Source organism: Prorops nasuta, unplaced genomic scaffold (genome assembly GCF_024137725.1).
Source record: "Prorops nasuta isolate Cenicafe-Biocafe unplaced genomic scaffold, Cenicafe_Pnas_1.2 PNAS00001, whole genome shotgun sequence".
Lineage (NCBI taxonomy): Eukaryota > Metazoa > Arthropoda > Insecta > Hymenoptera > Bethylidae > Prorops > Prorops nasuta.
Window position 1 is genome coordinate 13,671,067 of NW_027116798.1, and position 12,086 is coordinate 13,683,152.

The following is a 12,086-nucleotide window of genomic DNA, read 5'->3' on the forward strand; positions in this document are numbered from 1 at the left end:
AAAACTTCATCTGGTAGGTTAAACCATACGTTACGAATTTGGCCACGTCTTGTAAGCGTGGTTTTAACTTTTTTTGTATTCTGGTAATGTTATCAATTTTCCATGATTCTGTAACAGACCTAAATTTCGTGGCACTTCAAATTGTATATTCTCGTTGTTGGTGATCGATGTAATTATTATGATACTTCACTTTGGATCAGTTGCTACTACAACTTCAAAACGAAACTTAAGTTTTGCCATGATATTATGTATATATAACCTTGTAGATTATTCTTATTTCACAAACAAGCGAATTGTTGATTTATAATGTTATAATTCTTGAGGCAAAAACACAGAGTTGATTCGTCTAAAAAATATAGTTTTTATTAGTTACAATAAAATTGATCCATATGTACACGTGTTTCTTACACCAACCTAAAAAATAGAGAGTCAACAATTCAATGTTTATGCTTCTCTATTTATAATCTTCACCCAATCACTGTTATACCACATTTCACTGATTCTTAATTCTTCCCAATCATTATCAGAGCCGTGGACTATTCACTCTCAAGTCTTTCTATCAAACTGTTCCTTCCTCTCTTGCTCCAATCCCTCCTTTTCTCCCTCCAAGACGCTGCTCCGTCCTGTGGCGACTCCTGTGACGGATCTCAGTATCCATATATATGATACAAGCGTACAGCTTACATATATATAAACGGATGTCCGTTAATAGTGTTGTGAATGTGCCTATTACTTCGAATGGTCAAGCATTATTAATAAAAATTGTATGGTGTGCATCTTTTTTATTTTTAGAGGAATAAATGCTGACTAAGTAATGTTACACGTTATTAATGATAAAATTATTTACTATAGTATGTAATGGAGTAAATTAATAAATATAAAACAAATTCTTACTTAATAAGTATAGTAAATTTGGCTTACTATCAAGTGGTAACAAAGAATTGCTGCAACTTGTAATGTTGCTGTCTTATTATAAAAGAAGTATTTCGTTTTAAAACGCTACGTCAAAATAGAAATAACGTTAATTCGATCAATTGTAAATGATGTTCTAATACAGGACGGACAATATTGCAAAGATTTCTCTTCAAACGTTATAATTTGTTTAGCAATTAAATAGAATGTGCCTGTAATTAGTCTTGCATTGTTGAGAAAAGCTTGGGCGTTATACTACGTCTTTTATTTAAAACTATCAAAAAATAATTGTTGCAGTTTGTATATACCAGTAAATTTAATTAAAAAGAAGTAGCGATTTGTATTTTTGTATACAACTATTATACTGAGGTTTAAACAATATATAAATTAATGAGCTGTTTGTAAACTTGAGATTTCACGCTTCAGTTTAGAAATAACATCATTGTATTATTATTGATAACTCAGTTAACCTTCATGAAAATTTATCTGTTCCTACTGAAAGAAATTTGTAAATTATAAAATTGTTTAGTAGTGTATTATCAATTGCACCGTGATATTTAGCACTAATGTGAAACAGAAAAGTTTCAAAGTATAAATTTTCAGGAATTGTAAATCCAAATTATTTACAAAATATAGTTTAAATATTACTCTTTTCTATATCTGTCATTTACATTATAAATTATCTGTTGTATAATATTAATAAAAAATATGAAATTTCATTTTTGTAACCTGCGAAAGATATGTTACTCAAATCAACCGTATATTATCAATTTTCGTAAATTTAAATTCATTAATTATGTCGTTCTTAACAATTTGTAGGCTTGTTAAAATGGAATCCAATGTTGCAATGATTAAAGAAGTTGTGGCTATAAGAAGGAGGGACCAAAGGTATCGGAATGAATGGGAAACGATAGATCCCTACAAATACTGGCTTCGACGTAATGTTTGCGGTGAAAAAGCATTTGCCAATTGCCACAAAGGATGTATGCCTTCAATTTGGGAAAACAGAAATGGTTGTTTCCTCATTGCATCGTTGTAATGAATGAAGTTAACGATTCGGAATGACAGATGTCTCATTTTAAGAAATATGAAGCATTTCAGAGATGGTCGGAATTGCTGCAACTACATAGGTTCCAAATGAATTGCACTACATATTATGAATATGTTCGTAAAATTGTAAATTAAGATTGCGAAGTAATAATTCATATTGTGAGTATTATACAGACTGTTATAGTTGTGTGAATGTGAGAAATTCCACCTCCACAGTTACTCCGATTCGGTCCTATGAACTATATAACTTTTATTTATAATAATAGGAATCAAAACATTATCATATATCATTATTAATTTATAATAAAATTTCTTTGTTTATAAAGCAATCGCTTTCACATTTACTATTATAACATTATATCACAATTATTGAAATGACTGGACCACACAGAAATGCTTCATAAATTAATCCTTTTTTATTCATTGCTCAATAAATATTTCTTCCAGTAATTTAAACTCATCAGAAGTAAGATGTAATCTGTAACAGAAATAAAAAAAAGCATATTTCCTTAAAATTTGTTAACAACTTTCACGTTTTGTTATTAATTATTACTCATCTGATATATTTTTTCTTCTTCATTATTTACAGAAGTCCTTCTCTTATTTTCTATAATATTTGTCTTTTTAAATTTTTAGATTTGTTTTGATATAAACAGAAGGTTAATTGAGCCATTTGATAGCTACGAACAAACTCTTAACTATTCCTGGCTCCTGCACTCCATTGATTCTTACTTCCCCTCACCTAACGCAAAATTATTGAGCTAAATGTATCTTCGATGTTGACGGGTCGGCGACACTTTACCTACGCTATTTGAGCATTTTTCGAGACAATGTTGGCTACACTGAATTAATGTATAATATGACTAGAAAATAAGTGGAATAAGTAGATAAAATCATAATAACAGGACAAGATAATTTTGAATTGTGTTTATATACTGTATGTATGACAGTCACACAAGAATTAAGGTTAAAATATTATGAATTAAAATAAAATTGAGAGTGTTCAAATGTGGTAGAAAAATATTCTTGAACAATAATAATTAATATGCTAATAGATTCATTAATTATTATTATATATTCTCATTTACATGAAATCTAACCATTGCAAAGAAGTGAAATGTAAAGGAGTTTAAATTTCAGATAAGGAAATTGATTTAGTAAGTAATGTTAAACTTGAACAAATAGCTTTGTAATCTTTTTTATGTTAATTGTTGCAGGCTTTTTGGCAGGAGACATTTTAAGGAATACATGAAATTAATCAGATGCTACCAATTATTCCTGTCGTCCATATTAATTATGCTAGCTTAAACTACGCGCTAGAAGATTTTAAAATGATTGCCTACCACAAATAATTTTATCACTTGCAGAAAGAGGTACAGGTTTCATCTTATGGTAGCTGTTGTCCAAATGTATTATCATCAAAAGAATCTAATAACCTTTATATTATTGATAATGAATATCATTATATGATTACCCTGAAAATTTGAAATTGTTTCATTATTTAAAACCCAAAATAGCTGTCTGTATAAAAATGGATATATTTGCATTGTAGTACATTAAGCCTAACATCTTTGTCTACCACTAAAAGAAGTTTTCTTGACTTTTAAACACTTAATTAGCTTAACTTGTTCACTGTAATTGGATCATGATGTTCATTATTAATAATGCGAAAATTGTTAGATTATGTTGATTAGCTTATCTTAAACATTCTAATTTAATTGTTTGATTGAAGGGATATACGTAGGAAGCATGTCAAATAACGCTAAAGTTGGATGAGAGTCAGGAAACGTAAATTCTGCACAGCCTACTTTAAAATATACCCTAGGCTTCAGTATTCTAAAGCAAGTATCTACATTTTTCTTTTCTTTTTAAATAATACAAAGATATTATTTATTCAAAAAATGCATTCAATTTCTCGGATAGGTCAACATTGAGTTCCAATGGCAAATTTCATTGAAAAATTATACATACAAGCTATATGCTAATTATGTATTGCCTTTTGCTCTTAATTACATCATACTTTCACAAAGACATTCCATCTACCTCTATTGCAATGCGTAGACCAATATGGCTGACAAATATATTACACGGTACAGGTTTTTGAAGTTACATACCAATCTAAACCTTCATGAAATCATACATTTGCAGTTATCCGAATGATAATTCTACTTTTTAATTTTTAGCTACTTCTTCTTTACTCTCTAAAATGTATTCTTTGGAAAAGTGCTGGCTGAGATAAAAGAAATGTCTATATGAGATTGTGATGTTTAATTTATTAATAATTATTAAATATTTTATATTATGTTAGTAAAATTATTTTTTTCATCTTTATTGCGTTATGAACGAAATGATTCTTTTGCTCGATTAATAATATACATCTTTATATATTTAGTTCAGTTTCTGGTTTTTGTATGTTTTATTGATTTATTAATTTTTAAATATACTTAATAGTAGACCATGTGGTTACGTTTTCTTGTTCTATCTGATATAAAAGTTGGGATTAGTAAATTTTATTTCCTAAATAATGTGCCTGCTTTTGCCAGTAATAGTTTATAAGAAGCAAATTATTGAATGGATAAATGTATATGGTGAATTTAACGAATGTAAACTAATTATACACAGAGTACGTATTTATTACCATTAACATAAATTTAATGAAATATTTATATAAATGAGAATCCACAATTTCCTTTTATTTTATAATAATTTTTTTGCTTTGAAATTTACACAAATATTATTTAAATTTTTGCATAAAATTTGTCTGTCATGTGAAAAGAATTTCTAAGAATTATCTACTCCTTAGATTTGAGAAATCTGTTTAACTTTTAATATCATTTTTTTTTCTTTTACCTGTATTTCCTCTTTATTCTCTGCAGTGTATAAGTGTGTATGTGTTTAATATCGATGTACACATCAAAAGATCGGTTTTTGTTAATAATCGTTAATCTTTTTAACCTTGATACTTATAACAGTTATTGGAATAAGATCTAGAATAAATAACGCTTCATATTAGTTCTCTGTTAAAATATTTGTTTACACAATATCAGGAAAAGCTGAAAGGAAATTGTGGATTTTCGATAATCATCGATTTTTTATTAAAGGCAGAAGAAATGATAAATTGTTTGTATATTATATTTTTTAACATTAATATTCTAGCTTTATAATAAAGTATTTATTTGTTTACATTTAGACATCTAAGTTGCATAAAATATAAAAAATTAAACTGCCCAGCACATGGGATCTATCATAAAGATCAATTTTATCCTGCTGATAAAGAGCACAATCATGCTCCAGACAAAATTGGGAATAAAAAATCCATATTTTATAAAATAATAAAGGAAACAATAAACATTGTTTTGTTTTAAGTTATTCACTCGAATAAAATAATTTGTTCTCAAGACAGGGAGACTCAGTTGTGCTAGGTTTAGGGCTCAATGAAATAAAAATAGTTCGATCACTCTTGCATCAAAACTAGTCATTTATATTTTATCATACCTTTTCTGAGGGAAAACCACGAACGTGGTGGAAACCCTATTTTCCCCTCTTTTAGCGGGAAAAACCACGAACACGGTGGAAACCCGTACACAACACACCGAAACTTGGTTATTAATACAATATAATTTACAAGGAGATCGCAAAGTAAATTTATAACTACCAAATAACTCTTCAACTGCGATTTGTTTGTATCTATCAACATGTAATGGATCGTTCGCCCCGAGATCTGCCTCGCAATTCCTTATATAATACGGCTTCTCCCCACCTCTCACGCTTCGGGTCCTTACGAGGATTTACGCCAACAGTACGCCACCTCTAACCAATCAGCTCTGTCAATGGTCTCTAACTGCTCTCTCCTGGCGGGAATTACGAATGCCGAACAAACATTGATAACAATAATATGAAGGCAAAGGAATTGTATAATATTGAGAAAAACATTAGGTATTAAGTAATAATATAATTTATAATTAAATTATAAGGTTTTATACCTATATACAGGGTTAGAGATTATAGGGTGACAACCCGAAAAATTTGAAAAGAGGAGACAATTTTAAGAAAAAAATTCAAATATAACTTTTTAATATGATTAATATTTACAGAGTTACATAACAATTTGTTTGGACGAAGGGCCAGTATAAATTTTTATTCAGCTCGGAAAATATTAACAATATGAAGCAATTTCATTACATTTTTTTATAGAAGTATTAATAAGGAAGAAATAAGTCTAATAACTTTTTACTATATTATTGACAATTTTCCAGTTATAGAACAAAATGTTTGGATCTAAATTGGCTTTTCAGATAAACTACATAAATTCTTATATAACTCGTTAAAAATGAACAATTTCAAAAAATGTATAGAATACCTTTTTAAAGATATTGTAATTTGGAACAAAAAACTCATACGAAATTTTTTCGTATTATTAATATTTATTGAGTAACACAACAGTATATGTAGTCTAAACATATTGTTAAGTAATTCGATAAGTGTAAATGATACGAAAAAATTTCGTATGAGTTTTTTGTTGCCAATTACAAAATATTTAAAAAGCTATTCTATAGATTTTTTGAAATTGTTCATTTTTAACGAGTTACATAACAATTTATATAGTTTATCTGAGTAGCCAATTCAGATCCAAACATTTTGCTCTATAACTGGAAAAATGTCAATAATATAGTAAAAAGTTATTAGACTTATTTCTTCCTTATTATTACTTCTATACAAAATTTTAATGAAATTTCTTCATATTGTTAATATTTTCCGAGCTGAATAAAAATTTATACTGGCCCTTCGTCCAAACAAATTGTTATATAACTCTGTAAATATTAATCATATTAAAAAGTTGTATTTGAATTTTTTTCTTAAAATTGTCTCCTCTTTTCAAATTTTTCGGGTTGTCACCCTATAATCTCTAACCCTATATATTATGATAGTCATTAATATCTGCATGCAATTTTTTATTGTACATATATATAATTTGTCTAATAGTGAACATCATATCAAAGACACTATTCAATTTATAACATGTAGACGTACATTGCAAAGATATTTAAAGAAGAGTAGACCAATAAATATTATACTGAAAGAAAATAACTTTCAAAATTTAGCCATAGTTTTAGAAACTGAAACTGATTTAGATAATATTAAATGTGAAATAATTAAAAACAATGGAGAGGCAAACAGCTTTATATTTTATTCTAAAAATGTTTTGAATAATGTAAATGGTAACACACAAATATTTGTTGATGGAACGTTTAAGAGTTGTCCTAATTTAAAGGAAAGAAATATGCAGCTTCTTTCAATTTTGATAAAAACTGACACTGTGCCTAATAAAGTAAAATATATTAACTTTTATTAAATATTAATTAACTAATTTGTGTACTCAGTTTTCTTTCATTAATTGCTACTATATGCAGGCGATTCCATGTGTATGGGCGTTAATGAAAAGAAAGCAAACTACAGACTACATACAAATTTTTTCATTTTTAAAAACAAAAGTTGTAAATTTTGAGCCTATGATATTCATGGCAGATTATGAAAATGCATTATCCATGGCTTCTAAAACAGTTTTTCCCCAAATAAAAATTAACCATTGCTTTTTTCATTATTTACAAGTATGTTTAACACATTTATATACTTTAAATTATATTTTAGTTTAAATATTGTACCTAATTTAGTTAAATAAATTAATAATCTGACATTTCGTATAGGCATTAATAAAAAAAGCAAGAAATATGTCGCTCAATAATAGAGTTATTAATAAAGAAAAATATCCTGAAAGATACAGAATATTGAAAAGATTAACTCTTTTAGTCCTTTTACCAGCACGTTATATCAAACATATATTTTATTTAATAAAGGAAGAAACGCAGTTGGAATTTCAAAATTTATTTGATAAATATTTTAATTACTATGAATCATTTTGCCTAAACCAAATAATGCCAGAACACTTTAGTGTATTTAAATTAAAGAATAGAACAAATAATATCTGCGAGTCTTATCATAGGACATTAAATCAAATTCTCGGAAAAAGACCCAACATTAATTCCTTTTTAAGCAAGCAGCACCTTTTGTTTTTAATAACAATGAATTAATAGTAAAATTATATATATTTCCAATGTTGTTCTAATTACCGACTTTTTCTTACGAAAGTTATATTAAACAGTAATTTTTTCTACTTTAAATACGAAAACTACTTAAATAATTGCATTTAAATAAACTTCCATTTTTCGAATAGTCATATCTTTCCATAATAATTACTTTTAAAATTGTGTTTTACAGATTACATAAACAAATTATCATACAAAAGTGAAGAAGATTTAAGCAATACCTGCATTAATTCAAGAGAAAAGAAGAAAACAACAATAAATTTTAATAGAGAGGTCTCCCAATTATATATGGAATTAGATGCACTTGAGGGAACAAATATTAATAAATTGCATAAAGAAATATTAAATCTAATTAATAATTTCAATGACATACAAATATTGAAAGCCAATGAGATGAATCTTATGATTAAGTAAATTCAGAGCATGAAATGTCATAAAGATGAAGTTGAAAAACACGATCAGATTGTTGAGACTATAATCATTGAAAATGGTTTGTCAGTTGATATGGTAAATAAGTTAGTATTACTAAAAAATAACAGGTACCTTAATAATAAGAGCCAAATCAAATTTGAAGTAATAAATAAATCAGACACATAAAATGGAGAAATAGTATTTCTTTACACATCCCTTCTATAAGTACAAGAATAAAATGTAGATACCAGCAGTACTTTTCCAAAGAATACATTTTAGAGAGTAAAGAAGAAGTAGCTAAAAATTAAAAAGCAGAATTATCATTCGGATAACTGCAAATGTATGATTTCATGAAGGTTTAGATTGGTATGTAACTTCAAAAACCTGTACCGTGTAATATATTTGTCAGCCATATTGGTCTACGCATTGCAATAGAGGTAGATGGAATGTCTTTGTGAAAGTATGATGTAATTAAGAGCAAAAGGCAATACATAATTAGCATATAGCTTGTATGTATAATTTTTCAATGAAATTTGCCATTGGAACTCAATGTTGACCTATCCGAGAAATTGAATGCATTTTTTGAATAAATAATATCTTTGTATTATTTAAAAAGAAAAGAAAAATGTAGATACTTGCTTTAGAATACTGAAGCCTAGGGTATATTTTAAAGTAGGCTGTGCAGAATTTACGTTTCCTGACTCTCATCCAACTTTAGCGTTATTTGACATGCTTCCTACGTATATCCCTTCAATCAAACAATTAAATTAGAATGTTTAAGATAAGCTAATCAACATAATCTAACAATTTTCGCATTATTAATAATGAACATCATGATCCAATTACAGTGAACAAGTTAAGCTAATTAAGTGTTTAAAAGTCAAGAAAACTTCTTTTAGTGGTAGACAAAGATGTTAGGCTTAATGTACTACAATGCAAATATATCCATTTTTATACAGACAGCTATTTTGGGTTTTAAATAATGAAACAATTTCAAATTTTCAGGGTAATCATATAATGATATTCATTATCAATAATATAAAGGTTATTAGATTCTTTTGATGATAATACATTTGGACAACAGCTACCATAAGATGAAACCTGTACCTCTTTCTGCAAGTGATAAAATTATTTGTGGTAGGCAATCATTTTAAAATCTTCTAGCGCGTAGTTTAAGCTAGCATAATTAATATGGACGACAGGAATAATTGGTAGCATCTGATTAATTTCATGTATTCCTTAAAATGTCTCCTGCCAAAAAGCCTGCAACAATTAACATAAAAAAGATTACAAAGCTATTTGTTCAAGTTTAACATTACTTACTAAATCAATTTCCTTATCTGAAATTTAAACTCCTTTACATTTCACTTCTTTGCAATGGTTAGATTTCATGTAAATGAGAATATATAATAATAATTAATGAATCTATTAGCATATTAATTATTATTGTTCAAGAATATTTTTCTACCACATTTGAACACTCTCAATTTTATTTTAATTCATAATATTTTAACCTTAATTCTTGTGTGACTGTCATACATACAGTATATAAAAACAATTCAAAATTATCTTGTCCTGTTATTGGGTGCATTCAGCCCAGACAACTGTTGCGTGAGCAGCTACTGATCGACTGTAGCAAGATTCTGATACTTTCCTGAACGCTACGTTGAGTTAGATCGACGAAAACAAAAATGGCGGCGTTCTGTAAACAAATTTTTTGAAAACGTCAGTGTTATTTTGAAGTGTCAGTGAGGTTAACTAAATATGGATCTCCTATTATTATTATTAGATGAAAGTGATTTGGTTAACAAAATGTTAACAAATATTCCTGAAATTACTGAACCTACCCCAGGACTGAATTTAATAATTAATGATGAAGTTCAAAACAAGAAACATCGAAATCAGGAGTATTATGAAAAAATTATTCCGCTGTACAACAACATGCAATTCAAAGAGCATTTTCGGATGAATTTATGTAGTTTTGAAATAAGTTGAGCCAAATTTATTAAATATATTATTGTAATTGTGATCTAGACATTGTGACGCATGTGTGTATAATGATCCTAATTATTAACCTGGTGTGTGCTATTAATTGATAATTAATTCATTTTTTTACAGATTCTAATAAATATTGTAGGAAATACAATTAATGGTAATCCAGACACATATGCACCATTAAAAAAAAATTATTGTTTACGATATGGCTTATCAGTAAGCAGGAAAGCTTTTTAGCAGTGGGTGACCGATTTAATATTGCTCCTAGTTCTGGTCATAATATTTTTAAGGAAATTGTAGCAGTTCTGGTAGATTTAATGCCTCAATTTATTAAATGGCCAGATAGTAATCGAAGGAAAATATTGTCAAATGTGTGTGTGTGTGTGTGTGTGTGTATAAGTAATATTGATAATTTAAAAAGAATATAGAGTATTTAGTGCTGCTTCTTCTTTAACTTCTCTTTTTCTTGTAGGTTTTTAAAAACAGAATCAATGGCTTCCCTAATGTTATTGGTGGTATTGATGGCTGCCACATAGCATGTAAGCAGCCTATTAAAAATGCTGTTGATTTTTATAATAGGAAGGGATTCCATTCCATAATTTTGCAAGGTAATAAATTCGATAATCATGGCTAATATTATAATAAGTAATTCATGACATTTAAGATTATTATAGTTTCAATTATATATAACAAATATTACAGGAATATGCGATCCATATTGTAAATTTATCGATTGCTTCATTGGATTACCTGGAAGAATGCATGATGCCACTGTATTCCGAATCAGTCCTATAGCAAAACATTTAGAGAATCCAACATCACTCTCTACTGATGAACATTTGCTCGGTGACTCAGCGTACCCGTTACAACCGTTTTTATTAACACCTTTTAAAGATACCGGCCACTTGTCTCAAAACCAAGAAAAATACAACAGATCTTTATGCTCAACGCGAGTAGTAATTGAGCGAGCGTTTGGGTTGCTAAAATGTAAATTTAGACGCCTTAAATATTTTGATATTTCTGATTTTCAATTAGGCAACAAAATTATAGCTGCAGCTTGTGTTTTACACAATTTTATTATTCAACATGAGGGTATTGATTTAGAGGAAGATTTAGAAATAGATGACGATGATAATGAAGTTTATTCTAATGAGATTCATGATGAAAATATGCAACTACGAGGAATAGCTGAGGCAAAACGAAGATCAATTATGTATTCATTGTCATAATAATTTATTTCAAAGCTGTTATAAAAATGTATTTTTTTTAACTAAAAGATAAACATTTTTCATTGTAAAATATTAATGATTTCAAACCCTGGAAGTTTAGCATATGATTTTCAAATACCTTAACAGTTTCTTGCAATTAATATGCTCCTGATAATCACTGATGCACATAAATGATGAAAGTATACATCTTCTTCGCACAGTGTTGAAAATATGTAAATATTAATTTTACTTCATCCAGTCAGCTCTATCCTCAACAATTCAAATAGAAATATTCTATCTTAATTTATCTGAAAAAGAAATTTCACAAAGTACCACAAAGTATACTAACATCCTGTATTATAAAATACAATGTTATACTTATCTAATAATTATCAACTCCTTATGT

At 27.9% G+C, this 12,086-nt stretch overlaps 1 protein-coding gene across 1 annotated transcript; it reads left to right on the forward strand.

Annotated features, from left to right (window-relative positions):
* The first annotated feature begins 1,741 nt into the window (after window positions 1–1,741).
* LOC136772679 (putative nuclease HARBI1) lies at window positions 1,742–11,701 on the forward strand. Its single transcript, XM_066725809.1, has 5 exons — window positions 1,742–1,895; window positions 8,239–8,476; window positions 10,639–10,855; window positions 10,945–11,080; window positions 11,175–11,701. The coding sequence occupies exons 1-5, from the start codon at window positions 1,742–1,744 to the stop codon at window positions 11,699–11,701; spliced, it is 1,272 nt and encodes a 423-aa protein (XP_066581906.1).
* Window positions 11,702–12,086: the final 385 nt, after the last annotated feature.

Bases quoted from the DNA above. Each gene is read 5' to 3' on its own strand.
- LOC136772679 (XM_066725809.1), top strand. From the start codon at position 1,742: ATGGAATCCAATGTTGCAATGATTAAAGAAGTTGTGGCTATAAGAAGG. The intron at 1,896-8,238 runs GTATGCCTTCAA...TGTGTTTTACAG, and splicing joins TGCCAATTGCCACAAAGGAT to ATTACATAAACAAATTATCA. The intron at 8,477-10,638 runs GTAAATTCAGAG...ATGGTAATCCAG, and splicing joins GAGATGAATCTTATGATTAA to ACACATATGCACCATTAAAA.